Source organism: Dama dama, chromosome 20, assembly GCF_033118175.1.
Source record: "Dama dama isolate Ldn47 chromosome 20, ASM3311817v1, whole genome shotgun sequence".
Taxonomy (NCBI): Eukaryota; Metazoa; Chordata; class Mammalia; order Artiodactyla; family Cervidae; genus Dama; species Dama dama.
The window spans coordinates 110,147,187-110,173,609 of NC_083700.1; the positions used below are offsets into that span (position 1 = coordinate 110,147,187).

Genomic DNA, 26,423 nt, shown 5'->3' on the forward strand with positions numbered 1-26,423 from the left:
TCAGGTGTCCTTTTTTTCTCAAGTTAATTCTCAAGACAGGGACTTCCCTAGTGGTCCACTGGTTAGGACTCCGTGCTTCCACTGCAGTGGGGAAGGGTTTGATCTCTCATCAGGGAACGGAGATCGTGCACAGCAAGTGATGTGGCCAAAAAACAACAAAAGAAAATCTGCAATGCAATTGACTTCTAATTTCCCAAAAGGGAAATTTGTGGAAATCTGACAGTTTTATTTGACAAGATTATTTCCACGTTTGCCCTAATTAAAAAAATGTAAGAGAATAATAGCTAAGAGCATATCTTTTAAAAAGCTCATTAGAGAAGGATTTGTTCTCTCAGAACAAAGATGTAAGTGTATGAAATGAAATACAACCATGGGGTGACATGAAGAATGTACTGATGAATATTTTTATAGTCTTAACATGGAATAGAATAGACCTTCATATGCATACAAGGAATCTTTTAGAAAGAAAAAGGAAAAGAAAGAGACTGTACTCTGAAAAATGAAATGTCTGCATGACCAAATGAAATCACTGTGAATAAAATCAAAAGAGAAATGAGACACTGTGGAAATGGACCAGAGGAGTAATCACTTAAGAAGTGAGCTTCAGGCTATGCTTGGTTTTATTCTTTCCTTCTTTAAGATGTTTTTTTATGTGGACCATTTTTCAGAAGTCTTTTTTGAATTTGTGATGGTATTGTTTCTGTATTATGTTTTGGCTTTTTGACTGCTTGATTTTAAACTCCGGTTCTACTACTTCCTGCTAATTTTCTCGTCTCAAAATACCTATTTGCCTTTCAGAGTAGTTGTGCAGATTAAATGAGATAATACATGTCTGTTCTCGTTATTTTTTCCCAAATGTACACACAATGTTCTTGTAAACAAAAAATAAGAGACATAATCCAACAATGGGGAAAGAATTGAGGCAGAAATTCCAAGATTGGACCATGAGAAGATGCAAAGATGACTAACCAAGATGCAAACATTCCACCTCTCGTGGATAATATCCTCAGTCAGAGAGAAGGCAGGAACATAAGTGCTCCTAGGTTTGTTGGTGGGAGTATAGACTGATTCAGTTTATATAGGAGAGAAACTTGGCCCCCACTCTTGGTAACATGCCTGCCCTGCTATAGCCTAGCCTCTCAGAGTAGCCTGGATACTTGTTTTTAAAAATATACAAAAGGCATATTTTTAAGTCTGGAGGAACGAGTAGGGACCCACCCTTGGCAGTGACCCCAGAGGGCCGGGCTGGAGGCTTGAGGCGCCCTCTGTCCCTCCTGCCTCTCCAGGGCTTTCTGTACCGGGCCTTGGGCTTCACCCTGGCCACGGGCCTGGAGGCCGACAAGGTGGAGGTGCTGCTGCTGGAGCTGCTCTACAAGACGGACTACAGCGACGACTTTGACCGGGAGGTGAGGGTGCCCCGTGGTCCCCTACGGGCCTTGGGAGGACGTGGTGTGTGCACGCCTGTGCCTGTGTGCAGGCGTTGTGTTTATCTGAGTGTGTGCGTGCGTGTCTGTTTATCCGTGTGTGGGCTGGGGGGGACAAATGGGGTGTCCCCCGCCCCGCCCTCACCCTGCCCGCTGGGTCTCCCCGCAGGGTGTGATCCTGTGCTTTGGCCTGTGTGCCCAGGGCCAGGTGAAGACGGTGCTGGGCGTGCTCCATGACTTTGAAGAGAGGATCCAGGAGTCGGAGCAGTCCTGGCAGATCGGTGCCTGGCGGGTGAGGCACCCTTGCTCCATCATCAGCTCTCTGGGGGCCTTTTAGAATGGTGCTCTCAGCCCCCAACCAAGACTCTTCAGTTCAGTGTCTCAGTCATGTCCGACTCTTTGCGACCCCATGAACCGCAGCACACCAGGCCTCCCTGTCTATCACCAAGTTCTGGAGTTTACTCAAACTCATGTCCATTGAGTCGGTGATGCCATCCAACCATCTCATCCTCTGTCGTCCCCTTCTCCTCCAGCCTTCAATCTTTCCCAGCATCAGGGTCTTTTCAGATGGGTCAGCTCTTTGCATCAGGTGGCCAAAGTGTTGGAGTTTCAGCTTCAACAACAGGCCTTCCGATGAATATTCAGGACTGATCTCCTTTAGGATGCACTGGTTGACTCTCCTTGCAGTCTTACTAGATCTCAATAAGAAACTCCCCTCTGTGTCTCCTTCGCCAAAGTGAAGTGGGGAATTGGACCGAGGCGGCCAAAGGCCGGTCTCTGGAGGCTGTCCCTTCCATCCGCAGGGCACAGTGTCCCGGACTGGCTGAGCCCCCAGGGGGCCACCAGCTGAGTCACCGCCAATGTTTCCGGTTTTGGCCTTGGATCGGATTGTTGCCCTGCGGATCTGGTAGTTTGAATAGAGAATTGGTAGTGTCCCGGCTTCTCTCCAGTCTTCTCCACAAAGTGGAGCCTCAGACTGGAGAGCGTGGGCTCCCCTGCGCCTCCTCTCGTGGTGGGTTGGGTGGCCTCCAACACCTCCTCCCGGAAGAGCGGGGCTGAGGCTCTGTGTTCACAGTGAATCACCAGCATCTCGGGAGCCCCTGGCCCAGAGCAGGTGCTCAGGATGTGATGGTGTGAAGGCGCACACAGCCGCCTCTGGTGGGGTGTCCGCACAGAGCCCCTGCGACCGTGCAGTCATGGCCATGGTCTGACCTGCTCACCACGCTACAACAGGAGCTCATGAAAGTGTGTTCAATGAAAGAACACACCACTGAGCACTTCAGGTGCCCAGGAGACACCTGAGGAATAGATCCTCTCCCAGATGGCCACAGTGGTCTCCTCCCCTTCTCCTTGGCCTCACAGAAGGACCACCCCTGGAGGCGGGAGACAGTGAAGGGCGCGCTCATGGTGATGTACAGCTGTGTGGCCTCGTACTGCCACCCGCAGATGCTTCTCATCCACGTGGACAACCCCATCACCGCCAAGATCATCCACCACTATTCCAGCAGCTGCCAGGCAACCCCGGGATCCCACAGACACGCCATGCCCCGACGATGCCCTCCTTGAGCCCTGGGCTGGGGCAGGGGAGAGTCACCCTGCATGGTTATCTGGGCACTGCCAGCCCCACCCAGGAGATTCAAGTCCTGGAGTCCTGTCTGTCACTCAGCATTTGGGAATCCCACTGCCCCAGTCTCTGCTGTTCTCTGCTGCAGGGGCTGGGGGTGGGAGGTCGGTGATTGGGAGCAGCCCTTCCCCGATATACCGAGTAGGGGTGTTTGTGGGTTGCTGAAGTCACAGGACAAGCCCTCGCCCAGCCCTTCGCACATGTCTTCTCTCACCTCTGTCCCGATCCTGACACCTGACCCCAAGCCCTTTCATAAGGGTCAAGAAAAAGGGGCTGTCTTCAGAGAGGCAAAGGGACTGGCTGCTTTCTTGGAAAGGCCAGGAGGAGAAAACTCAGGGAATAAAGGAGAAATTACTTTATTATTACTGTTTTGAAAACTGTGGTGAAGTACACATGATGTGAAATGTGTCATCATAACCAATTTTAAGCATGCAGTTCATTGGCATTCAGTTCAGTTCAGTTCAGTCGCTCACTCATTTTCAACTCTTTGCAACCCCATGGACCACAGCACGCCAGATCTCCCTGTCCATAACCAACTTCCAGAGTTTACTCAAACTCATGTCCATTAAATCGGTGATGCCATCCAACCACCTCATCCTCTGTTGTCCCCTTCTCTTCCCACCTTCGATCTTTTCCAGCATCAGGGTCTTTTCCAGTGAGTCAGTTCTTCGCATCAGGTGGCCAAGTATTGGAGTTTTAGCTTCAGCATCAGTCCTCCCAATGAATATTCAGGACTGATTTCCTTTAGGAGGGACTGGTTGGATCTCCTTGCAGTCCAAGAGACTCTCAAGAGTCTTCTCCAACACCACACTTCAGAAGCATCAATTCTTTAGCACTCAGCTTTCTTGAGAGTCCAACTCTCACATCCATTCATGACTACTAGAAAAACCATAGCTTTGACTAGACAGACCTTTGTTGGCAAAGTAATGTCTCTGCTTTTCAATATGCTGTCTAGGTTGGTCATAACTTTTCTTCCAAGGTACAAGTGTCTTTTAATTTCATGGCTGCAATCACCATCTGCAGTGATTTTGGAGCCCCCCAAAAATAAAGTCTGTCACTGTTTCCACTGTTTCCCCATCTATTTCCCATGAAGTGATGGGACCAGATGCCATGATCTTAGTTTTCTGAATGTTGAGCTTTAAGCCAACTTTTTCACTCTCCTCTTTCACTTTCATCAAGAGGCTCTTTAGTTCTTCTTTGCTTTCTGCCATAAGGGTGGTGTCATCTGCTTTTCTGAGGTTATTGATATTTCTCCTGGCAATCTTGATTCGAGCTTGTGCTTCATCCAGCCCAGCTTTTCTCATGATATACTCTGCATATAAGTTAAATAAGCAGGGTGACAATATACAGCCTTGATGTACTCCTTTTCCTGTTTGGAACCAGTCTGTTGTTCTATTTCCAGTTCTAACTGTTATTCCTGACCTGCATACAGATTTCTCAGGAGGCAGGTGAGGTGGTCTGGAATTCCCATCTCTTTCAGAATTTTCCAGAGTTTGTTGTGATCCACACAGTCAAAGGCTTTGGCATAGTCAATAAAGCAGAAGTAGATGTTTTTCTGGAGCTCTCTTGCTTTTAGAGGATCCAACTGAGATTTGCAATTTGATCTTTGACTCCTCTGCCTTTTCTAAATCCAGCTTGAACATCTGGATGTTCACGGTTCACATACTGTTGAAACCTGGCTTGGAGAATTTTGAGCATTACTAGTGTGGCGTTAAGTCCATTCAAACTGTTGGGCAGCCATCACCATCATTCATCTCCTGAACTTCATCTTCCTAAACTGAAACTGTGGCCCCACTAGCATCAGCTCCCCAGTCCCCCTCCCCTAGCCCCTGGCATCCACACTTCTACTTCCTGTCTCTATGATGATGACGCTCCAGCCATCTCATATAATCGGAAATCACAGTTTTTGTCCTTTTGAGACTGGCTGATCTCATGTCGCATGATGTCTTGAAGTTTTGTGCATGCCTTAAAAGCAAAACTGATTTGACCTCCATAACTTACTCTGCCCCTGCGGTGATGCACAGGGCTCGGAGCCTCTGGTCAGTGAAGGTGCCCCCTGACTGGCTTTGTTGTACTCGGGCACAGGATGGAGAGGTTGGGGGATGCATCGCCTTCTGGGGGGGCACTGGAGGGCTGTGCCCTGTCCAGCACCTGGCCCATGTCCCTGCCAGGTTGCTGAAGGGGATAAGGGGGCATCTGTCTCTCAGGGTGCCCTGTCTCCCTGTCTCTCAGGGTGCCCCTGACACTGATTCTTCCTCAGCAGGGGAGAGGGTGTTCTATGTGGCCCCAGGGTCTGGGAGCTGCGGTCAGTCTTGGGGTCTTTGGGGCTCACTCACAACAAGGTCCTCCCTACCCCTCGTCATGCTCACAGGACATCTGCCTCAAACTGGCCTTCATGAAGAGCGTGCTGCAGGTCACTGATGCCATCAAGAACATCAAGGACCTGGAAGACTTTCAATTTGCCCAAAAAGCGACCCTGACTGGCATTATCATGGTAAGCTGTCTAGGGGGCTTCCTCCATCCTGGGCAGTTTGGGGGTCTCACTCTGCTGACCTGAGGCCATCTGAGGCCCAAGGGGCGGCAGGGGTCTCCGAGGCCCTGCCTGTCTCAGTTCTGCTTTGACCTGACTGTTGGTGTTCTGTGTGTGACGTTCTTATATCTGATCAAGGTTTTCATGGCCAGGAAACATTCCGGAAGCCGGGGCTGAAGACCCCGCACCCAAGTCTGGTGATGCCTCCGAGGTGTCTGGTTCCGGGCTGGGAGACAGAGCCCCATGGTCAGCCCCTGGCTAGCCCCAGCGTTTCTCCCTAGTCAGGACCAGGAGGTCGGGCTCTGCCGTGGACAGGACTTACAGCTACTTTTGCCCAGACTTTGTTAAGATCTAGAAAGTACCAGCTGTCCAAAGGCAAGAGGCAGCGGCAGGGACCCCTGAGGCTGTGGGTCAGCCCCTGTCCCTCGTCCCCAGACCTCTCCACTCACCTGTGATGGAAACCCTGGCCCCTGGACACCCGCTGGCTGCACTGGCAGCAGCCTGGAGGGAAGGGAGCTGCGGATGGAACAGGAGGCCCTGAGAAAGAAAGAGACATTCACTAGGCTCCCGCTCGGGGTCGGGCGACACGCACGTAATTTCACACCAGCCTGGCACAGCCCTGTGAACCAGGCCCCGAGTCCTTATTTCACACCTGAGCAAGGGCTCAGGCTGAGGAAGCGATTTACCCAAGGACACACAGCCAGTAAGTGGCAGAAATGAGCGAGACGCACCTGCCCATCTTAGCTCCACTCCTCCCATGAGATTTTGCTGCTTCCCCTGGGCTTCCCTCATGGCTCAGCTCGTAACGAATCTGCTTGCAATGTAGGAGACCTGAGTTCGATCCCTGGGTTGGGAAGATCCCCTGGTGAAGGGAAAGGCTACCCACTCCAGTATTCTGGCCTGGAGAATTCCATGGACTCTATAGTCCATGGAGTCGCAAAGAGTTGGACACGACTGAGCAGCTTCCCCTATAACGTCAAAGGCCAACTGACCGTGAAAAGAATGAAAGTGCCTGTGGTGTTGGCGCCCGTCGTACGATGTCAGGTCCTCCTGCCTGTGACGCAGGGCGTGCCCCTGCCATCTGTCCCCCAAGCCCCTGCCCTGGCCATGGCGGGACCCCGGGTGGCCGGCGGCTCACTGCCCTGCTGTCCCGGCAGGCGATCATCAAGGCAGAGCCGACTGACAGCCTGGTTTCTCCCGTGCGGACCATGGCCATGGATGCCCTGTCATACTTGAGGTGAGCCGGGCCCCTGGCCAGGCCCCCAGCGCCGCCCTGGGCTGCAGATAAAGTCTGAGACCACCTCTCGGTGCCTTTTGGGGAGGCTTGCACCTGCTTTGGAGCCTCCCTGGAGGCTCGGGCGGTAAAGAATTTGTTTGCAATGCAGAAGACACAGGTTGTATCCCTTGGTCGGGAAGACCCCCTGGAGATGGGAATGGCAACCCACTCCAGATTCTTGCCTGCAGAACCCCATGGATGGGCTATAGTCCAAGGGGTAAAAAAGAGTCGGATACGACCACTTTCACTTTAAACAAAATTACTGGATTTGGGTAGGAGTGGGAGGGCCCGGAAAGATGAAATACAGGACCCCTTTGGAAGGCATAAGTTTAGAGTTTAAGTGGAGGGTGACTCTCCCTTCTGAAGCAAAACAGAGCCAATGAGGAACTTGTAATAATTCTGCAACCCTGCCCCACCAAAGACTTCAATAAGGATCCCTGGACCTGGGTATGGCCGCTGGGGCCCTTAGAAAGCTCTCCTGTGACCCTAATATGCAACTAGGCTTGAGATCCACCTATGAAGGGGACAGAAAGAGAATCAGCTGGCATGCATCATGCAGCTAGCTACTACCACCAAAGGTTTACTAAAACAGAGTTGATCTCCATTCCAGAAGTTTTTTGGTATTTTTTTTAAGATTTTTTTTTATGAGGACCATTTTATTAAAAGTCTTTAATGAATTTGTTTTACAGTATTGCTTCGGTTTTATGTTTTGGCTTTTTGGCCATGAGACATATAGGATCAAACCTGCACCTCTGGCACTGTACGGCAAAGCCTTAACCACTGGACTGCCAGGGAAGTCCTCCACTCCAGAGTTTTTGATTCAGCAGCTCTGAGGTGGAGACACAGTATTTGCATTTTCTAATAAACTCCAAGGGGGTGCTGCTGATGCTCCTGGTCCAGGAATTACAGTTGAAAACTCCAGGGCCAGGACCAACCAGAAGTAAAGTCTGTGGTTGCAGTCAGGGAGGACCAGTGCAATGTTTCTGAACAGGAGAGAGAGAGACTCAGAGCCGACAGTGATAGGAGAGGTGGCTGTGGATGCCTGAGTCTCCCCTTCAGTCACAGACAGACAGTGGACTGGAGCCCTGGTGGGTGGAGCCAGGGCCCCTGGGGAGGGACAGATGCCTGAACCCCAAAATAGAGAAGCTGGCCCCTCCCTCATTCTGTGACATGGCTCCTCCCACCACCCCCCAGACTGGGCAGAGCAGGGTCTCAGCTCCCCCCTGATCGCTCCTCTTATCACTTCTTTCTCTAGCAAATTGAAGCCTTTCTACTCCACAGAGGAAAGCAGTGAGCTGATGGATATTAGTATACACTCTGTAATTTCTCTCCAGCCCCCAGGAGAGAGCAATGAGTCCATTAAGGTAGGTCCCTCTGGGCCACCTCATTTTCTGGGTGAGGACTTGGAAGTTGACATTAACATGGGCAGTGCTGGGAGCCCACCATCCTGGACCACCTGGGAGTGGTCAGGGCATCAAAGTACAGCAGGCTCTTTCATTAAGTGTAAGGTGATGCTAGCTGCTGTAACAGATACACTCTGAAATCTTCATGGTTTAACAAGATGACTGTTTTTCTCACTCGAAGTCCAGTTGGCAGCAGAGGTGGAGAGGGGGCTGCTACCTGCAGTTGTTCAGGGACGTGGGCTGACAGAGACCCCATGGCGCCTCAGGTGGGCAGTGATACCCAGCTCCAGAGCAAGTCTGGAGGATTTATGAGCCTCTTGGCCTCCCCTTATTGGCCAGAACTTGGTCAAGTGGCTCCACCTAGCTGCAAGGGATCCTGGGAAATGTCGTCTCCGACTGGATGACTGTCTCCCAATAAGGTTGTGGAAGAGGAGGACAAATCTATTGTGAACAGCGGCCATCTGTGCCTCCAGGTCCTGGCCCTGGATTCGAGGGGTCAGGAGAGCTGGGCTCTAGGAGCCCAGTTTCCTCCTTTGCAAAATGGGTTCCTCCTGAGTTTGTCTTATACGTCACATAAAGAGCATAAAGAACTGTCTGAGCAGAAGTCAAAAGGAATTTATCAGACCATCTCACAATATTTGACCCTGGTGTGGGCCCACACAGAGTCCTGGCAGGTGGCTGTTCCTCCACTGCTGCTGAGCTCTCCCCTCTCTTGGCCACAGACCCTGTATACGAACGCCCTGCGTGCCCTGGAGCAGCTGATGGAGGGCCTCATGCAAAGACACCTAGACCCCAAGGGGCTGCAGGAGATGGTGCACGTGAGTTGTCTGGAGGAGGGCCAGGATCTGGTGGTGGTCACTCCTCCCAGAATGCTGGTCCGAGGGCCACACTCTCAGTGGGAAACAGGCATCCATTAAGAATTGATTTGGTATTAATTTTCTTTAGACAAAGCTTCAAGCTGGCTGAAAAATTGCAAGAATGGTACAAAGAACTACTGTATGCCTTTCATCCAGATCCACAATTCTTAATATTTTGTGACATTTCAATATCACAAAATGTTCTTAAAAGTTGAAGTTAAATTCTTAAAAGCTGAAAGGTTGCAAGAACAGTACAAAGAACTCCTGCATGCCTTTCACCCAGATCCACAATTCTTAATATTTTGTGACGTGTTCTTTTTCCCTTTCTTTTTTTTTCCTGTTTACATTACATACATACATACATACACACACACACACACACACACACACACACCTTTTGAATCATGGAGAGTTAGCTATAGACATCAACAACAAGAATCTTCTCTTATATAACAATATACTGTTCAAAATCACGGAATTTAACATTGATACCAAGCTGTAGTCTAATCAATTTTCCATATTCATATTTCACAATTGCCCAGTAATGACCTTCATAGTTATTTCCTCTGAGAACCAGGATCTAATCTGGACTATAAATTGCATTTAATTGTCTTATCTCTTTTGTCTCTCTGCTTCAATTTGGAACAATTTCTCAGTCTTTGTCTTTCATAATCTTGGTATTTTTGAATATAGTATTGCTAGGGCTTTTAAAAAAACTGGATTGTTTGCTTTCTTATTATTGATTTTTCAGAGGTTGTATATATTCTAGAAGCAAATCCTTTATCCGACATGTGATTTGCAAATATTTTCTCCTGGTCTGTGACTTGCCTTTTCATTAATTTCACAGGTTCTTTTGAAGAGAAGAAGTTTTTAATCTTGATGAAGTCTAATTTATTATTTTTTCTTTTACGGATCATGCTTTTGGTATCATGTCTAAGAAATCTTTACTAACCAAGGTCATAAAGATTTTCTCCTAGATTTTCTTCTAGAACTTGATAGTTTCAGGTTTTACATTGAAGTCTATGATGTATTTTCAGCTCAGTTTTCAAATATGGATCAAAGTTTAATTGATTTTAATTTTTGTGCACATGGATAACCAATTGTTTCAGCACCATTTGATGGAAAGGTAATCTCTGCTGAATTACCTTCGCATCTTTGTCAGAAATCAATGGACCGCGTATGTGTGGGTCTGTTTCTAGATACCTGTTCTGCTCTGCTGATGTTTTTGTCCATCTTTACACCAGTGTCATCCTGTCTTCATTATAATCCTGTCAACATTATAGTAAGTGTTGAAATCAGGAGCAGATAGTATAAGTCCACTGAGTTTGTTCTTTCAGGCTATACCCCACAAATATCGAAATGTTGTGTTCTAATTTTATCTTAGTTCCACGATGCATTTTCATTTCTCTTTTGACTTCTCCTGACCCATGGGTCATCTAGAAATTTCCAAATATTTGAGAGTTTTCCAGAGACCTTTTTGGTTTTGATTCTAGTTTAACTCCATTGTAGTCTGAGGACATACTTTGTATAATTCAAAGCCTTTTAAATCCATCGAGACTTATTTTGTTGCCCACGTGTGGTCTATCTTGGTGAACGTTCTGTGTGTGCTTAGAAAGTATTTTGCTGCACTGAATGATATGTTCCTAAATATCACTTAAGCCAGCTCTTGTTGGAAGTGTTGTCCAAGTTTTCTATATCCTTCCTGATTCTGTCTTCTCTGTCATCAGTTGCTGAGAAAGAGGTACTGACATCTCTGTCTCTGTGGATTTGTTTGTTTCTCCTTTCAGTTCTATCAGTTTTTGCTCCCTGTTTTGCTAAGCTGTGTTGTTAGGTGCAGGAGCACGCAGGAGCTGCAGTGCAGGATGGACTCTGCTAGTGGCATTTTCACCTACAGGCAAACACTTGGAACAAACCCAAACTCATCAGCCAAGCACCAGCTTGGTGAGGATGCTGGCATTGTTCTTTGTTTGCTCATGGCCTCATCTCCTTAGTGTCGGTGGCAGGGGACCTGGGAAGCTCCCAGAGCTTTGAAAATCAGGCTCTGAGTAGGAGAGAGGAGGAGAGCAGCAGTTGGCCGGGAAAGGCTGACCTCAGGATTTTACAGTCCCCTCTGTGTTCTGGGCTCTCCCCACAGCTCCTGGAGAAGTGGATCTTGTCGGAGAAAGAATGGGAGCGGGAGAAGGCGGTGAACCTCCATCTTCATCTCATGCAGATCTATGTCCAAAGCGTCGGTGTCTGCGTGAGTCCCGGAGACCCACCCCCTACAACCTGCCCCGCTGACACCCACAGGGAAATGCCAGCCTCTATCCCAGGAGAGGAAACGCCTCTGAAATCCAGTTCTGTCCATGGAGAGACTCTTGGGAAGAGGCTGCCTCACTGGGGAAAGTCGAAGGAGTCCCAAGGGGAGCTGGCCCTGGGCCTCCGGGGTGGTGAGAGAGGATGGGCAGGGCTTGGTGTGGATCTGGGTTTTGAGGGGCCTGAGGTTCATACCTGGGTGAGGGCCCTCCTTAAGAGAATGGGTCACATGATTATGAATACCACATTGATTAGGAAAGTATTTACTTAGAATGAGAAAATGAATCACTACAAAATGACAAATTTTACAAAGCTTAACAAATACCATCAACATCGCAAAATCTAGAAAAGCAATGAGGTTTTTTGGTGATGAAGCCTCTGACGCAGCTCCACAGGCCCTCTCTTCCTTCCTTTGTTGGCCTCCTACTCTTTGGCTGTCTGGTCTTCAGGGGTGGCCTTGGGAGGAGGGCGGTGGGGTCTTGGGGCCGGGGCATGGTGAGGACAAGTTGGGGCGGGACCCCAGTCCTAGAGCACCATCCAGGTGGGACCCAGGCCCGGCAAAGCCAACCCGTGGCCGAGCCGAGCGCTGAGTAACTGGGTGCTGCACAAAGTGCTTCACCTGGACTCTCTGTCGTGAGTCTCACCACACTCCCTGAAAGATGGGGCACCGTCATTGTTGAGGCAGTGGGAGTCTGGTTAGAAAAGACTCTCCAGACACACAGCATTTCAGAAGGGAGTGAGTTTATTAAGAACGAATTGCAGAGAGAATGTGGGCCCTGCAAGCACAGTGGGCCAACCTCCTGACAGACTGGGGAGACTCAACAGTTTTCCTGGGTTAGTAGTCAATTTTTATAACCTCAAGACAAGGAAAATTCCTGCAGAAAGGTTGGCATTAGGGCGCTATAGAGTGACTACCAGGGTGGGCATCTTTGCCTAATTTGGGATCAGGAAGCCTGCTGGTGATGATCACAGGAACTTTGGCAATGGTTACAAAGGGGCTTAGTCAGTTTCAGAGGTGACCTTGGTTCTTGGCTCTGCTTCTGTGGCCTTGGTACAAGGCTTGCACCTGTGGCTTTGGAGCAGGACTCAACAATTATCATTTCTGAGTAGCAGACAGGAACAAGAGGGCCTGAGGCTAAGTCCCTCCCCAGGTCACACAGCTGGAGAGTGGGGAAGCCCAGATTTGAAGGCAGGGCTCAGCTATAGAAACAGGGCAGGCACCTAGACCTAGCACCTGGGCCTGGGTCACGAGACGACATCCTAGCTGCTCAGCGTCCCAGGACCCAAGCTCGGGGCCTGGAGACGGAAGCTCAGGCTCGGACAGATGGTGGCATCCTCTCCCTTCCCCAACAGGGGTGCTTTCAGAGCAGGGTTCACTCCCTTTGGCCCCTGGTTGCACTGCCCTCGGGCATCACCAGGTGAGCTTGGCTGGACAGAGGGTGTGAACTCTGCGGTCTCCTGTCCCTCAGATCCCGCTGAAGCTGGGGCAGTTTGGCAGCCTGGTGGGACTCATTGCACCAGGCACCTGTGACTCACACAGAAAAACCCGCCTGGCCTCCATGGATGTCCTGGCCAGCCTGCTGGATCTTCACGGTACAGGAGGGGTGGTGTGGGTAGGCAGGACGCAGGCTCTCCAGGCCAAGAGGGAGGACCAGTATCAGGGAGTCGGCTGTGGGGCTATCCTGGAGGGCGGCAGGGATTGTGGTCTCTCTGTAGACAAGCAAGGGTGACCAGCGGGGCAAGGGGGTGCAGAGTTCACTGAGAGGTCATGGAAGCTTCTAGAAGGAGAGGCTTATTGGGTCAGCACAACTTGCTGAGGGCACACGAGGGGCCCCACTGGAGAGGGTTGCCTCACAGATACTAAGGATGCGGCAGAACAGGCCAGAAGCGAGCTCAGAGGGGAAGGCAGTTGGGGGACCTTCAGGGTGGGTTTGCCTCTGGCTTGGCAGCTGGCAGAATGCCCATCTGAGCTGTGCAGAGCGATGGTTCCAGGGGCCAGGCAAGAGGGGTGGGATGTCCAGATACTAGAGAGGAGTCCAGGCCCAGGGAACCAAGGCAACCCAAGGGGCGGGGAGGTGGGAGGGTCGGGTCGGGGGTGGGGGTCAGGAAAGGCGGCCACCTTGATGTGGGCCTTTGGTTCTGGACAACCGTGCCTGACATTGTATCCCACCAGCAAGCCAGACCTGCTCCTCCTGGGGCACCTCCAAAGAGCTGGAGCTTGAGAAATGTAAGGAGGACCTGCAGGGCTCAGACATGGAGAAGATTTTCGGGGTATCCTCCAGAATCTCCAAGGTGATGAGCGGGAAGGCTGTGTGGGCGTGGCCTCCGGGTGCCTGGGCCGTCTCTGGGGGGCGGGGCCGGGCTCCTCCTGATGGTCTTCCCTGGGTCTTCCACAGCCCTTGGTCCAACGCAAGTCACGTGTATTTAAGTGACCTGTGATATGTACAGCCCCCACTGTGCTGCCTGGCAGACAGTAGGTGCGTCACAGATGCCAGCTGTCTTTCTTTGTCTGTATCATGTGCTACCATGCGGGGGCCCCAGAAAGAACTGAACAGGGGGCCCTGCACACAGGTGTCAGCCCACGGGCAGGCTGACAGCACCCAGTGACTGCCAGTGTCAGGGCCGCCCAGACCCTCGGGGCTGCAGAGGGGCGAGGCCTCTTCTGCCTCGGGGGCCAGAGGACACACCCAGGGAAGGCTGCAGGGCCGTAGAGGCAGGCCTGGGAGGGTCTGGGGAGAAGCTTCCTGTGTGGGGTTCAGAGGGGTGGGGGCAGGCGATGGGGTGAGGGAGGGGTTGGCAAGTGTCCCCCAGGCTTTGATGTTGAGTGATCTCCAAGCCGGCCCGTGATTGACAGGGCCGGAGGCTGGGAAGGGGGCAAGAGGAGGCTGCGGCCATGGTTTGTGGGAGGCTGGGGGCTGGGCTGGGCTGCGACCCTGAGCAGAGAGGGGCAGGCAGGGGAGCCCTTGGGCTTGGTGTCGGACCCAGGAACAGCCGGCTCTGGCTCTAGGTGGCCTGCTTGCAGTTCAACTGCGACGAGGTGGTCTCGCTGGTCCAGAAGCTCTGCGAGAACTTCGGGGCCATGGACCTCCAGCACGACAAGGCCTCTGTCACCTGGATATGCACCTTCCTCCAGATGCGGGTCAAGGAGCTGGAGGACAAGGTGACAAGGCCCCCCCAGGGCCTGGGGCTGCCTGGTGCATCCAGCCTAGAGGGCCAAGCAGAGGGGCCCAGCCTCGCTTGCTAAGGGCTCCCCACCATCCCCAAGTCCCTGATTATAAAGAGGGGGAGGAAGTCGGGTTCTGGAAGGGGAAAGAACCTGTTGAAGGAGGCTTGGTCGGTGAGTGGACTCTGGGCTGGAGGCCTGAGGCTGGCCCCCCTGGAGCACGGTACCCCTTATGCTGAAAATGTGATAAAATCCGCGAAGAGACCAGAGGATACCTGGGAAAGGGCTGAGCTGTGCCCGGCCCCTGACAGGCTAGCCTGCCCAGCGTCCACTTGGGCAGGAGGAGGGGTGTGTGGCGGGGGGAGGGCAGGGGGCCCCCGAGGGCCGGGATGCCCGGTGATGCCCGTCCCCCACCCCCAGGTGGCCGAGATCCTGGGCGCCATCCTGGGGCACCTGCCCGTGGTGGACCACCGGGAGGTGCAGCGCCTCCTGATCGAGGGCATCCTCCTGCTGGCCCACTACCACCAGGAGACTGTCCTCACGGCGCTCCTGCGGCAGCCCCTGCCCATGGAGAGGTGGGTGCCCGGGTGCGGGGCCATGGCCTCCCGTGACCCCCAGACCGGCCCGACCCGCCACTACGGACACGTCCCAGGAGCCCGGGGCCTTGAGCGGTGCCTCGTCTGACCTGTGGCAGGGGGAGGGGGTGGTCAGACACACCCCCTCCCCTTGCATCTCTGTGGGTGGTACAGCCTCTGGGAACCTCGGACCTGGAGCCTTGATGCTCCGGCTCCCTCCTATCAAGCTGGAGTCTGGATCCCACATCTCATGGGTCCTGGCTGCGCCCTCTGGGCTCTCCCCTCGACGGCCCTCTCCTCCCTGCAGAGGACGGAGCTCTGGGCCAGACAGACTGCACGACGTGGTCCCCAGGGCCCGAGCAGGCCTCTGGAGAAGCTCCACTCGGCCCTTCCCGCTTTCCAAATGGGGCCCTGAGAGGGAAGTGACCCAGGTGCCCAAGGGGTGAAATGACAGCCCCCAGGCTCTCAGGTGGCCTCACAGGGAAGCAGGGCAAGCCTTCCTGTTCGTGTTATCTTGAACTGCGCCCAGCCCCCTTGTCTGTGTCACGGCATCGGGCAGGCAGCTGGTGGAGTCACCAGTTTGAGGAGTGAGTGTGCTGGGATCGAACTGGTATATACTGGGAAGGGCCCAGAAAGAGGGGGAAAGGTGTCCCCAGAGCAGAAAAGAGACCAAGGAGCGAAGGGCAGCCTTGAGGCTTGGTGGAGAGAGACCTGGCAGATGCTGGGAGCAGACAAAAAGAGAGTTTCGAGCACAGGTGTCAAAAACGTGAGACGCAGGCCTGGCCCCACGTGCTGCTGCTCCGAAGGGCAACCCTTCCCCGGGTCCAGGTAGGAGGGCATTGCCGTGCAGGGGGTGCGCTTTAACGAGAGTTACCCCTCTCAGAGCAGTGCTGGGCCGGGGCCTCTGGCAGGCAGGCTTTCACTGTATTAGTTAGCTGTTCCTGCATAACAAATTGCCTCCAGCTTGGAAACTTGGAACAACTGGTTATCATCTGGTTTCTGTGGTCAGGAGCTTGGGCATGGCCAAGCCGGGGCTTTGGCTTAGGGTCTCTGATGTGTCAAGGTGTCAGCCCCTCTGCGTTCTCTCCTGGAGTCAGGGCCGCCTTCAAACTCATGCAGCTGTTTCTTGAGTTAGAGGATGGAGGTCCCCACGTCCTGGTTTCCTGCACTCCTGTGGCTTCTTTCTGAGTTGATTTTAACAAGCGTACTGTGCCCCCGCTTCTATTCGGTTCCTGCCATCGGGCCCCTGTCACATTTTCCCCATCCTCGACAAAACTCACTCATCTGCACTTAGGCGTTTGGATTTGTGGATTCGAATAGGCAGGCTGATCCTGACGGATTCATGGCTTTAGCCCTTCAGCGCCCACCAGGCCCCACCCGCCTGTACCTGTGTGTGTGCAGAGGCTCGTTAAGTCACTGTCCCCCCCCTTCTCATCAAGGCTGCGGGCCTGGACTTGGGGTCAGGAAGGCCGCTCCAAGCTGTAGTCTGGCAGCTTCCCTGACCTCCTCAGGCGGCATTTCCTCTTCTGTGGAAGTGGAGACAAAGGCTCCTTTCACATAGACGTGTTGGGAGGAAGAAGTGATAGGTATCAGCAAGCTGCCTGGCACTGGCCTGACACACCTGGGCACTGGGGGGCTATGACCGGACGTGCCCATGAAGTCATCACATCACACAGTCGGCCCGGTGGGGACTCCTGGGTCCCCTCGCAGCAAAGCTGGGCCTTCTGAGAGAGAGAGGGGGAGAGAGAGAGAGAGAGAGAGAGAGGGAGAGGGAGAGAGAGAGAGAGAGAGAAAGGGGGGAAGAGAGAGAGGGGGGGGAGAGGGGGGGGGGAGAGAGAAGGAGGGAGGGGGGGAGAGGGAGGGAGAGAGGTGGGGGGAGGGAGAGAGAGAGAGGGAGGGAGAGAGAGAGGGAGGGAGAGGGAGAGAGAGAGAGGGAGAGAGAGGGAGGGAGGGGGGAGAGAGAGGGGGGGGAGAGAGAGGGAGGGAGGGGGGGAGAGGGAGGGAGAGAGGCGGGGGGAGGGAGAGAGAGAGGGAGGGAGAGAGAGAGGGAGGGAGAGGGAGAGAGAGAGGGAGGGAGGGGGGAGAGAGAGGGAGGGAGGGAGGGGGGAGAGGGAGAGAGGGCCGGGGCTTCCCTGGAGCACTGTGGGCAGAGTGCGGGGCAGGACCCGGCCTCTGGCTGTGCAGCCTTAGTGGCTCACCCGCCTCCCTGAGACCCTACCTCCAGGGTCCAGGCCCTGCTGCAGGGGCTGCCCAGGGGTCCCCAGGGGTCTCTGACTTGCCAGGGCACATGACCCCAAACCCACAGTCCTCGTCCCCTGTCTCTGGCTAGCCACCTGACAGAGGTGTGGCTGGCTGTGGCCGAGAATGTGCCCTTTGCCCGGACGATGCTCCACGCGCTGATGGGCCGGCTGCAGGCGAGGTTCACGCCCAGGGCCAACGCCGCCTCCAAGGCCGACATCTGGCGCCTGGCCGCGGTGGACCCTGTGATGGTGAGGCGGGGGGCGGGCCCGCCTCGGGGGCTCAGTGAGAGCCCTGCCACCTCTGGCTCTCCTCTCTGCAGACCCTGTGCACCATCCACCTGCTCGTCGAGAGGGTGGACTGGGACAACAGGCTCCTGGATCTCTTCCCGGACCTCGTCTACACGCTCCTCCTTCAGCTGGGCGGCAGCCAGGGCCAGGAGGCCGTGTCGCCCGTCCTGAAGACATGGAGACTCATCCACACGGGGACCCTCCCCGAGGAGGTCAACCTGCAGAGGTGCGCTCAACGGTGGGAAGGTGCGGTGTGGTGAGGCTGTGGGCCTGGGCTGGATGCAGCCACTCGACTGGGGACTTGCCTGGTGGTCCAGTGGTTGAGACTCTGAGGTCCTAATGTAGAGGGCCCAGGTTCAATCCCCAGTCAGGGAACTAGATCCCACGTGCCAAAACTAAGATCCTGTGAAAATGAAAGTGTTCATTGCTCAGTAGTGACCAACTCTTTGTGACCCCATGGACTGTATTTAGCCCACCACACTCCTCTGTCCATGGGGTTCTCCAGGCAAGAATACTGGAGTGGTTAGCCATCCCCTTCTCCAGGGGATCTTCCCAACCCAGGGCTTGAACCCAGGTCTCCCACATTGCAGGCAGATTCTCTATTGTAAGACCCTGTACAGCCAAGTAAATAAATGTTCTTAAAGAAAAAGAAGTCACTGAACTACAAGTGTCACCTCCACTGATAGGTCCTCGTTTTCCCTTCCTGGTGGGGAGGAGAAATTTCTGGAAGCCTAGCTTATGACCCTCCGTCGTGTGGGTCCAGCACTGTGTGGCTTTCAGAGTTTGCAGACCCACTGTCTCCCATGGGTGCTCTTAGGCCCTGAGCAAGTCTCCCTGCCTGTGCTGGGTGCCCCTTCACGGGCCTGGGTGCGGAGCTTACCTAAGAGCCTATCGAAGGCAGGGTGGGTGCTCCCAGTAGGGCAGCCTCACCCTCACACGGCCCCACCTTCTTCCAGGGTAACGATCAGATCCATGCAGCTCTTGTTCAGGAGACTCAACAGTGAGTCTCTGCTTTGCACCCTGGAGGAGCAGGGCGTGTGGACGCTTCTGGAGAGCAGCTTGACATTCCTGCAGGGAGTCAGCCAGCTGGCCAGGTGGGTGCCCGGCTCCCCGGGGCTCCATCGTCTGGCTGGAAGGTCTGGGCCTCGTGGCTGAATGCCTCACTCCAGGTGTATGTGGGGGGCGGGGGAGGGCAGGGGGGCGAACTGCCATGTTGACCCGCATCCCAGACTCTTGAGTGGCAGGAGGGTGCAGGGCAAAGGAAATCTTTTCTTCCAGCCCCTCCTGCTCCAAGGCAAGAAAGCAAGGTCCCAGGTGGATGGGGTGTGCCCAGGGTCACAAAGGGCTTCCGAGCCAGGCCAGGACAGCAGGACCGGGAGTTCCTTCCTGGGTCTAGACCCTCATTCTGGTCCCCTTTTTATAAAGGGGAGACCTGGGTTCGATCCCTGGGTTGGGAAGATTCCCCTGGAGAAGGGAGCAGCTCCCCACCCCAGTCTTCTTGCCTGGAGAATTCCGTGGACAGAGAAGCGGGCAGGCAGAGTCGGACAGGACTTGCACTTTCACTTTTTATAAAGAGCAAGTGGAGGGTCCGTACTTCAGTGACTCCCTGACCTGGGAGCCCCACCCCGGGCACCCTGCTGCAGAGCGGCTGTGCCAGGCAGGAGCTGAGAAGCCCCTTTCGTGGTGCCGTCCCTCAGGCTGTGCGTGCGGAGCCCCGAGGGCTACTACCGGCAGAGGCTGTCAGAGCTGGCGCTCAGGGGCATGGCCTCGGAGGCCCTGAGCTGCCGCATCAGCAGCACGGCGGTCTGCGTGGAAGTGAGGCCACGGCGGGGGCTGGGCAGGGGGCTGGGGGGCCTGGACGGGGGCGGGGGCACGGGTGAGATGTGGGAGGGCTGCTGGGCAGGGGGCTGGGCGGGGGGCGGGCAGGATGTGGTGGGGGCTGTCCTGGGGGCTCATCTCAGGGCAGGCACGCAGGCTCTGAGCCCGGGGTTGGAGGGACAGGTGAACATCCCTCACGCCCGCCTCTATTCATTCATCAAGCGCATGATCCAAGGCGAGCACCGAGGGGAAGCAGTTGAGACCGGTCCTGTGCCCTGTAGTACAGCCGCCAAGGGCTGCGTGATGTGATGAGCGCCAGCAACCCGGGGCCAGAGGAGGGCTTTCCTGGGAAGGCCGGGCAGAGGGCTCTGAGAGGCGAGCCAGGCTGAGCCAGGCAGGAAGGCCCAGAAGGGGGATCAGAGCTGCTGATGCCCAGCTACCCTTCCTTATGGGTTCCTGAGGAAATTGGCCAGAAAACTTTTGGGGGAAATCTTGATGGCTGTCTGACACCCAGGGTGTCATGGGAACCAATCTTCGCCCTAGGGCGGGGCTGGCAGACTTGTTCTGTAGAAAGCTTAAGAATCAGTTTTCCATTCTGGGGTCACCCACTGGGTATTTAGTTTTCTTAAGGTTTATAATGGGGCTTCCCTTGTAGCACAGTCGGTAAAGAATCCACCTGCACTGCAGGAGACCCGGGTTCAATTCCTGGGTCGGGTAGATCCCCTGCAGGAGGGCATGGCAACCCACTCCACTATTCTTGCCTGGAAAATCCCATGGACAGAGGAGCCTGGCGGGCTACAGTCCATGGGGTTGCAAGAGTTGGACATGACTTAGCGGCAAAACCACCACCACCAAGGTTTATAAAACACACGTGCACCCAGGCATGCCACAGGGCTCCCCGTGGTCCCAAAGGCCCAGCATTTTGGGTGCGAGCCCAGGAGTGACCCCAGGAGGCCCAGGGGAGTGGAATCCGTGCATCTTGTGCATTTCTGCTCTGACTCAGTGGGCGTGGCTCTTGCACACCATGGCTGCTCCCATCACGTTAAGGGAAGGAATCGATGACAAACAGGTGTGTTCCTATCGATCACACTCAGCTAGGATTTCCCCACATATTTCCGCATCAGAGCCTCACAGCGACTCCATGAGGCAGGTACTGCCGTCGCCCTTTTTATAGGTGAGGAAGCTGAGGTTCAGAGGGGTCGAGGGACTTGCCAGGGTCCCACAGATGGCGGCAGAGGAGCCCAGAGCCCGTCCTGGGAGGTGGAGCTCTGAATCCTCTCCTGTTCCCAGGGACGCCGCTCTGGGCATCGAGTCGCATCACCCGTCCCGTTTTGAGGCTGAGGAACGAGAGCCTCTCTCGGGGGTGACTGTGAACAGTTCTCCTTTCCAGGTCATGAGTGACCCGATCCTGCACCAGAAGAAGCTGCTGAAGCGGGCGGTGCTGATGCTGGAGAAGGGCGCGGAGCAGGAGGACGAGGTCCTGAGGGTGCTCTCCCTGCGCGCCCTCGGCAACATGGCCCTCGGCGCCCCCAGGAAGGTCCGCGGGGGCCGGGGTGGGGGCCGGGGGTGAGGGGCCCATGGCGGCGTGTCCCGGGCAGCCAGGCGGGGGCTGACGGCCCCGTGCCCCCCAGGTGAGGCACTACCGGAAGCTCTTACTGGAGAAGTGCCTGAGTTCCCTGCAGGGCCCCAGCGTGAGCACCAGCGTGACCTCCGAGGGCCTGGAGGTCCTGGCCAAGGTCTTGGTCAAGCTGCGGGAAGGGGACCTGGGGTCCGCCTTCAACGCCATCTCCGAGCAGTGCAGAGCCTTCTTTGACAACGTGAGTCCACACTGGCGCCTTGCTTGGCCCTGGCCCTCACGGGGGTCCCCACAAATAGCTGCTCAGTAGACAGGTGGCCACTGTCCATCCCCTAAAGGAGAGAGGTGCCCTGGAATGAAAAGGGCTGCAGTTCCGACTTGGGTACTGATGTATCCATTGGCTGATCACGGGGGCTGGTTAAAAAAAAAAAAATCTTGTTTTAGGGCCCATGGGACCCTCCTCCCCTGACTCTAATTCCTCCCAGGCCCAAATGCTATATGGATATCTGTGATTTGTGGGGTGGAAACTCTGTTCGGTTGGGGTGGTAGGCGATCAGATCCAACACAGCCCCCATCTAGGCAAGAGAAGGTCACAAACACCAGAATACTGCCCAGTCCCCAGAACCCTGCAGGACACACTCCATCCTGATGGAATGATCCAGAAGGCTTTGCAGGCACCAAGGTGTTTAAGGAGGTCCACGGCGAATGGCCGGGGTTTTGTTGGGTTTCTCGCTTCCCATGTTTCAGAAATAGCTTGTCCGTCTTGGCTGCAGGAGAGTGAGCTGCTGCGTTTAAAAGCCTTCATCCTCTTCGGGAAGCTGGCACAGGTGGTCAGGATTTCCAAGAGGCATTTCTTCAAGCAGGAAGTGAAGAAAGCCTGGGTGCCCCTCATGCTGCATTGCCAGGACCCCTGCTCCGATGCCGCCCAGGTCAGACACACCTGGGCTCTGTGGGCAACGCCCAGGGCCCGCACAAGGGTTCCCCACAAGGAACATGTGCTTCGAGGCTGCTGCCCTAGCTCCTGGGGTGTCCCCCGCCGCCCTCAGTCTTCCCGGGACCCCAGAGGCCACCATCTGCTGATTCCTCCCACCAGGCTGAGAAAGGGACCAGTCAAGATAACCCACAAACTGGCTGATTGAGGAGTCTCGGCTCTGTGAGGGGAAACACGGCATACTTTCTTTCTTCCCCAGATGCCTTCACCAGCCGCCCTTTCTTCTGTCTTTCTGTCACTATGTCGTGTCCGACGCTGTGACCCCATGGACTGCAGCACGCCAGGCTTCCCTAGCCTTCACTGTCTCCCGGAGGTTGCTCAGACTCACATCCATTGAGTCGATGCTGCCATCCAACCATCTCATCCTCTGTCACCCCCCTCTCCTCCTGTCCTCAGTCTTTCCTGGCATCAGAGTCTTTTCCAATGAGTCGGCTCTTCACATCAGGTGGCCAAAATACTGGAGCTTCAGCCTCAGCATCAGTCCTTCCAATGAATATTCAGGGTTGATTTCCTCCTTTAGGATTGGTTTGATCTTGCAGTGCAAGGGACAGTCAAGAGTCTTCCCCAGCACCACACTTTGAAAGCATCAATTCTTCTTCACTCAGCCTTCTTTATGGCCCAACTTTCCCATTCATACAAGACCACTGGAAAAACCATAGTTTTCATTATACAGACCTTTGTTGGCAAAGCGATTTGTCTCTGCTTCTTAATATGCTATTTATGTTTGTCATAGCTTTTCTTCTAAGGAGTAGTCGTCTTTTAATTTCATGGCTGCAGTCATCATCCGCAGTGATTTTGGAGCTCAAGAAAATAAAGTCTGTCACTGTTTCTACTTTTCCCCCATCTATTTGCCATCAAGTGGTGGGAACAGATGCCATGATCTTAGTTTTTTGAATGCTAAGTTTTAAGACAGGTTTTTCACTCTCTTCTTTCACCCTCATCGCGTGGCTCTTAAGTTCCTCTTCGCTTTCTGCCCATAGAGTGATATCATCTGCATATCTGAGGTGGTTGATATTTCTCCTGGCAATCTTGATTCCAGCTTGTGATTCATCCAGCCCAGCATTCCACATGATGTACTCTGCATATAAGTTATTTAACAGGGTGACAGTATACAGCCTTGATGCACTCCTTTCCCAATTTTGAACCAATCTGTTGTTCAATATCTGGTTCTGTTGCTTCTTGATCTGCATACAAGTTTCTCAGGAGACAGGTAAGGTGGTCTGGTATTCCCATCTCTTTAAGAATTTTTCTTGGTTTGTTGTGATCCACACAGTCAAAGGCTTCCCTCGTGGCTCAGACAGTAAAGAATCTGCCTTCAATGCAGGAGACTCATGTTTGATCCCTGGACTGAGAAGCTCCCCTGGATAAGGGAATGGCTACCCATTCTAGTATTCTTGCCTGGAGAATCCCATGGACAGAGGGGCCTGGTGGGCTACAGTCCATGGGGTCTCCAACAGTCAGACAGGACTGAAGTGATTAACACTTTCCTTATCCTCACTGCCTTCTATCAAAAGTTCACAGTCCTTTCATGTTTTATCAGCAACTCTCCTGGAGGCAGGGCTTCAGGGAAGAAAGTGACGGCCTACCCCACAAGGGGATGAGAGGCTTTAATGAAGGAGCCACAAAGAGGGAAGGCCAGCACGGCACGGGGCCCCCATGGGTGCTGTTGCCCCTCCTGCTCCTGGGGGAGCAGACACCCCAGCCCCTTCCCTGCCCTCCATTCCAGTACCTTCCTGTGACCCAACCCCAGCAGAGGCCACGACCAGGGGGCCTGGTTACTGCAGGGGACGGGGACAGGGAGAGCTGGGGAGAGGGGATGGGGGGGTTGCAGGCAGGCCCCTACACCCCAGGCTCCTGGAGGGGTAGGTCCTGGCAGGGCTGCTGAGGGCACCCAGTGCTGGCCAGTGGCTAAGGGGGCCGTGGGGCTGCATCTGCACCCGTGCGGCTTCTCAGTAAACGTGCCCAAGGTGTCTCACGGGCCAGTAGGGCTTGGGTCCCAGGCAGCCCCCTGGGGCTCATCAACCACCCTGCTTTGGCTTCATGAGGCCTTTGGGGGGCTGCCCTCTCGCTTACTGTGGGGTGCCAGCCCCGCCCACCCCGCCCCTCGGTGAACCCCAGGCCCGCCTGACGCCTCTCCTGCCTTCCCGTCCTGTGTCCTCCAGGCCTGTGTGGCCACCCTCTTTCAGTGTCTGCACTTCTGGGGCTGGAGGGCCCTGGAGAGCTCCGCGGACCACAGTGACGCCACCGCCCCCAAGGAGATGGCCCGTTTCCAGATGACCCTGTGCTCCGTCCTGGTGAGGAAGCCGAGGCACGGGATGGCCCCGGGGGCTTGGGGCTTCATCCTGTGATCCTGCAAGACAGGAGGTGTTGGGACCAGCTCAGTCCAACAGAAAGAGAATGCAAACCACACACCCATCTTTAAGATTTCTGTTGAAAAAAGTAAAGAGGGAAACCAAATTTAATAATAGGTTTTATTTAACCCAGTAGTTCCAAATCATTGCCATTTCAACAGGCAATCAATAGACAATTATTAATGTAATAGTTTACCTCTTTGGGATAATCTCTTCAGTATCCAGGAGGCACATTACACTTAATTCAGACTAGCCATGTTGGTTGGATTGCATCATTGAATCCTTGGACTTGAGTTTGAGCAGACTCTGGGAGATAGTGAAGGACAGGGAAGCCTGGCGTGCTGCAGTCCATGGGGGTCACAAAGAGTCGGACAAGACATAGTGACCAAAAGAGAAGAGTAACAGAAACCTGAAGGTCCTGAAGTTGCCCATCTGCTAATCTGCTGTGTGGCTTTGATATGAGCACTTGCCCTCTCTGGGCAGACCCTCTAGCATCAGACAGATGGGCATCTGTGGGCAGATGAGCACTGTTTGTGAGCAGCCAGTCTGCACGACCTCCTCTTCCATGGCGCTGGGTGTCACTTGTTTTTGCAGACTCAGAAAAAGCCTGCCGTTCTCTACAACTTCTTGCTAGAAACAATGACCTATGTTAAAAGCAACTTGTCAAGGATCAGAATCGCTGCATGTAACTTGGCAGGTGAGCCGGCAGGTCTCCTGAGGCAGGAGGGACCTTGAAGATCATCTGGTCAGACCCAGGTCTGGAGTGGGGACAGGGGTTGGGACTCAGGGGCAGGCAGGAGCCCACCCTGTGTGTCCCATGGCACTTCATACCTGCCCGATGCTGAGCTAGACGTCCTGAACTAAACCCTTAACAGAAACTCTCATCAGGTGAAACCAAATCTCTTGCTGTCCTAATATTCATACGATGGGCATTTCTGACTATCATTTTAGGAATTATTATGAAGCAGATGTCTGCGCATTACTTGAAAAAGCTGGATTTTCCAGCATTACGGAATTGTAAGTAGTGGAGATGCAAGTGTGAGTAAAAAATGAGTCCACTCCTCTCATTTGGGAGCTTAGTGAAACCACCCGAGGGGAGAGTCAGCTGACCCTGGTTGTATTTGGGATGGGGGGTGGGGATGGCCAGGGCCCAGAGAGGGGATGAACCTGCGGGGGGCTTTCTAGGAAGACAGCTCTGATGGTACCCTGTGCCCCCTGCTTGCTCCCGGTCATACACATTGATGCCTCCAGCGGGTCCACACAGCAGTTGGGGCCTGGGGGTCATCATCCTGTCCCTGTTGAAGGGACGGAAGTCCCCAGGAATGGGAGATGCGTGTGGACACACGACTGACCTGCCATCTTCCGAATTCACACTCGGGGTGGGGATGAAGTTCAAAGCCCCGTGAGCCCCTCACCCCGCAGTCAGCTCTCATCAGCATTGCCCAGGGTTGGCGGAGGACGAGGCTCTGGCTTCAGGGGTCCCCATCCTCCTCCTCACACGCTCACTCTCAGCTCTCCAGGAGCTACAGCTGGACTCAGATCCTGGGGTTTGGAGGGCAGCCCTGGAGACTCTCAACATCTTGGATACCTGCAGTCAGCAGCGGCTTTTGGCTTCACCTGAAGGAATCGCCTAGGTGGTCCAAGCGCAAAACGTACCTGCCTTTCTCCTGGGGGCCAAGCCCCACCGCAGCACCATGAACCACTTTTAATTCCGTTTGTAAGAAAAAGTATTGTACTTAGATAATCAGTGCCCCTTTCTTTCCTCCCCTTGAAATAAACCTCCCTTGCTATTTGGAGAGCAGATTCCTGACTGCAAGGAGATGATGCCCCAGAGCTGAGACAGTGGGGTGAAAGGAAATTTCAGTCCTATAAGGGATTTCAGTCCTGTGTCCCCTGAGTGTGTGTGCGTGTGCGCATGTGTGTGTGCACACGCGCGTGTCTGTGTGCGTAAGTGTGCGTGTGCATGTGTGCGCTTGTGTGCACGCATTTGTGCATGTGTGTGTGAGCGTGCA

The 26,423-nt window shown here is 54.2% G+C and overlaps 1 protein-coding gene across 1 annotated transcript in view; it reads left to right on the forward strand.

Annotated features, from left to right (window-relative positions):
* Window positions 1–26,119, forward strand: part of LOC133040397 (maestro heat-like repeat-containing protein family member 2A) — a 59,908-nt gene extending 33,789 nt beyond the window's left edge. The window contains exons 20-42 of the mRNA XM_061120119.1: window positions 1,287–1,406; window positions 1,594–1,716; window positions 2,787–2,939; window positions 5,420–5,542; window positions 6,736–6,815; window positions 8,110–8,218; window positions 8,980–9,075; window positions 11,249–11,353; window positions 12,879–13,002; window positions 13,583–13,701; window positions 14,417–14,569; window positions 14,993–15,147; window positions 17,477–17,636; window positions 17,708–17,901; window positions 18,632–18,769; window positions 19,373–19,490; window positions 20,884–21,030; window positions 21,125–21,310; window positions 21,843–21,998; window positions 24,223–24,354; window positions 25,006–25,108; window positions 25,363–25,428; window positions 25,924–26,119. Coding sequence (XP_060976102.1) covers window positions 1,287–1,406; window positions 1,594–1,716; window positions 2,787–2,939; window positions 5,420–5,542; window positions 6,736–6,815; window positions 8,110–8,218; window positions 8,980–9,075; window positions 11,249–11,353; window positions 12,879–13,002; window positions 13,583–13,701; window positions 14,417–14,569; window positions 14,993–15,147; window positions 17,477–17,636; window positions 17,708–17,901; window positions 18,632–18,769; window positions 19,373–19,490; window positions 20,884–21,030; window positions 21,125–21,310; window positions 21,843–21,998; window positions 24,223–24,354; window positions 25,006–25,108; window positions 25,363–25,428; window positions 25,924–26,045 — 2,982 coding nt within the window. The 3' untranslated portion in view covers window positions 26,046–26,119. The remainder of the gene's footprint in view (window positions 1–1,286; window positions 1,407–1,593; window positions 1,717–2,786; window positions 2,940–5,419; window positions 5,543–6,735; window positions 6,816–8,109; window positions 8,219–8,979; window positions 9,076–11,248; window positions 11,354–12,878; window positions 13,003–13,582; window positions 13,702–14,416; window positions 14,570–14,992; window positions 15,148–17,476; window positions 17,637–17,707; window positions 17,902–18,631; window positions 18,770–19,372; window positions 19,491–20,883; window positions 21,031–21,124; window positions 21,311–21,842; window positions 21,999–24,222; window positions 24,355–25,005; window positions 25,109–25,362; window positions 25,429–25,923) is intronic.
* The last annotated feature ends 304 nt before the right edge of the window (window positions 26,120–26,423 follow it).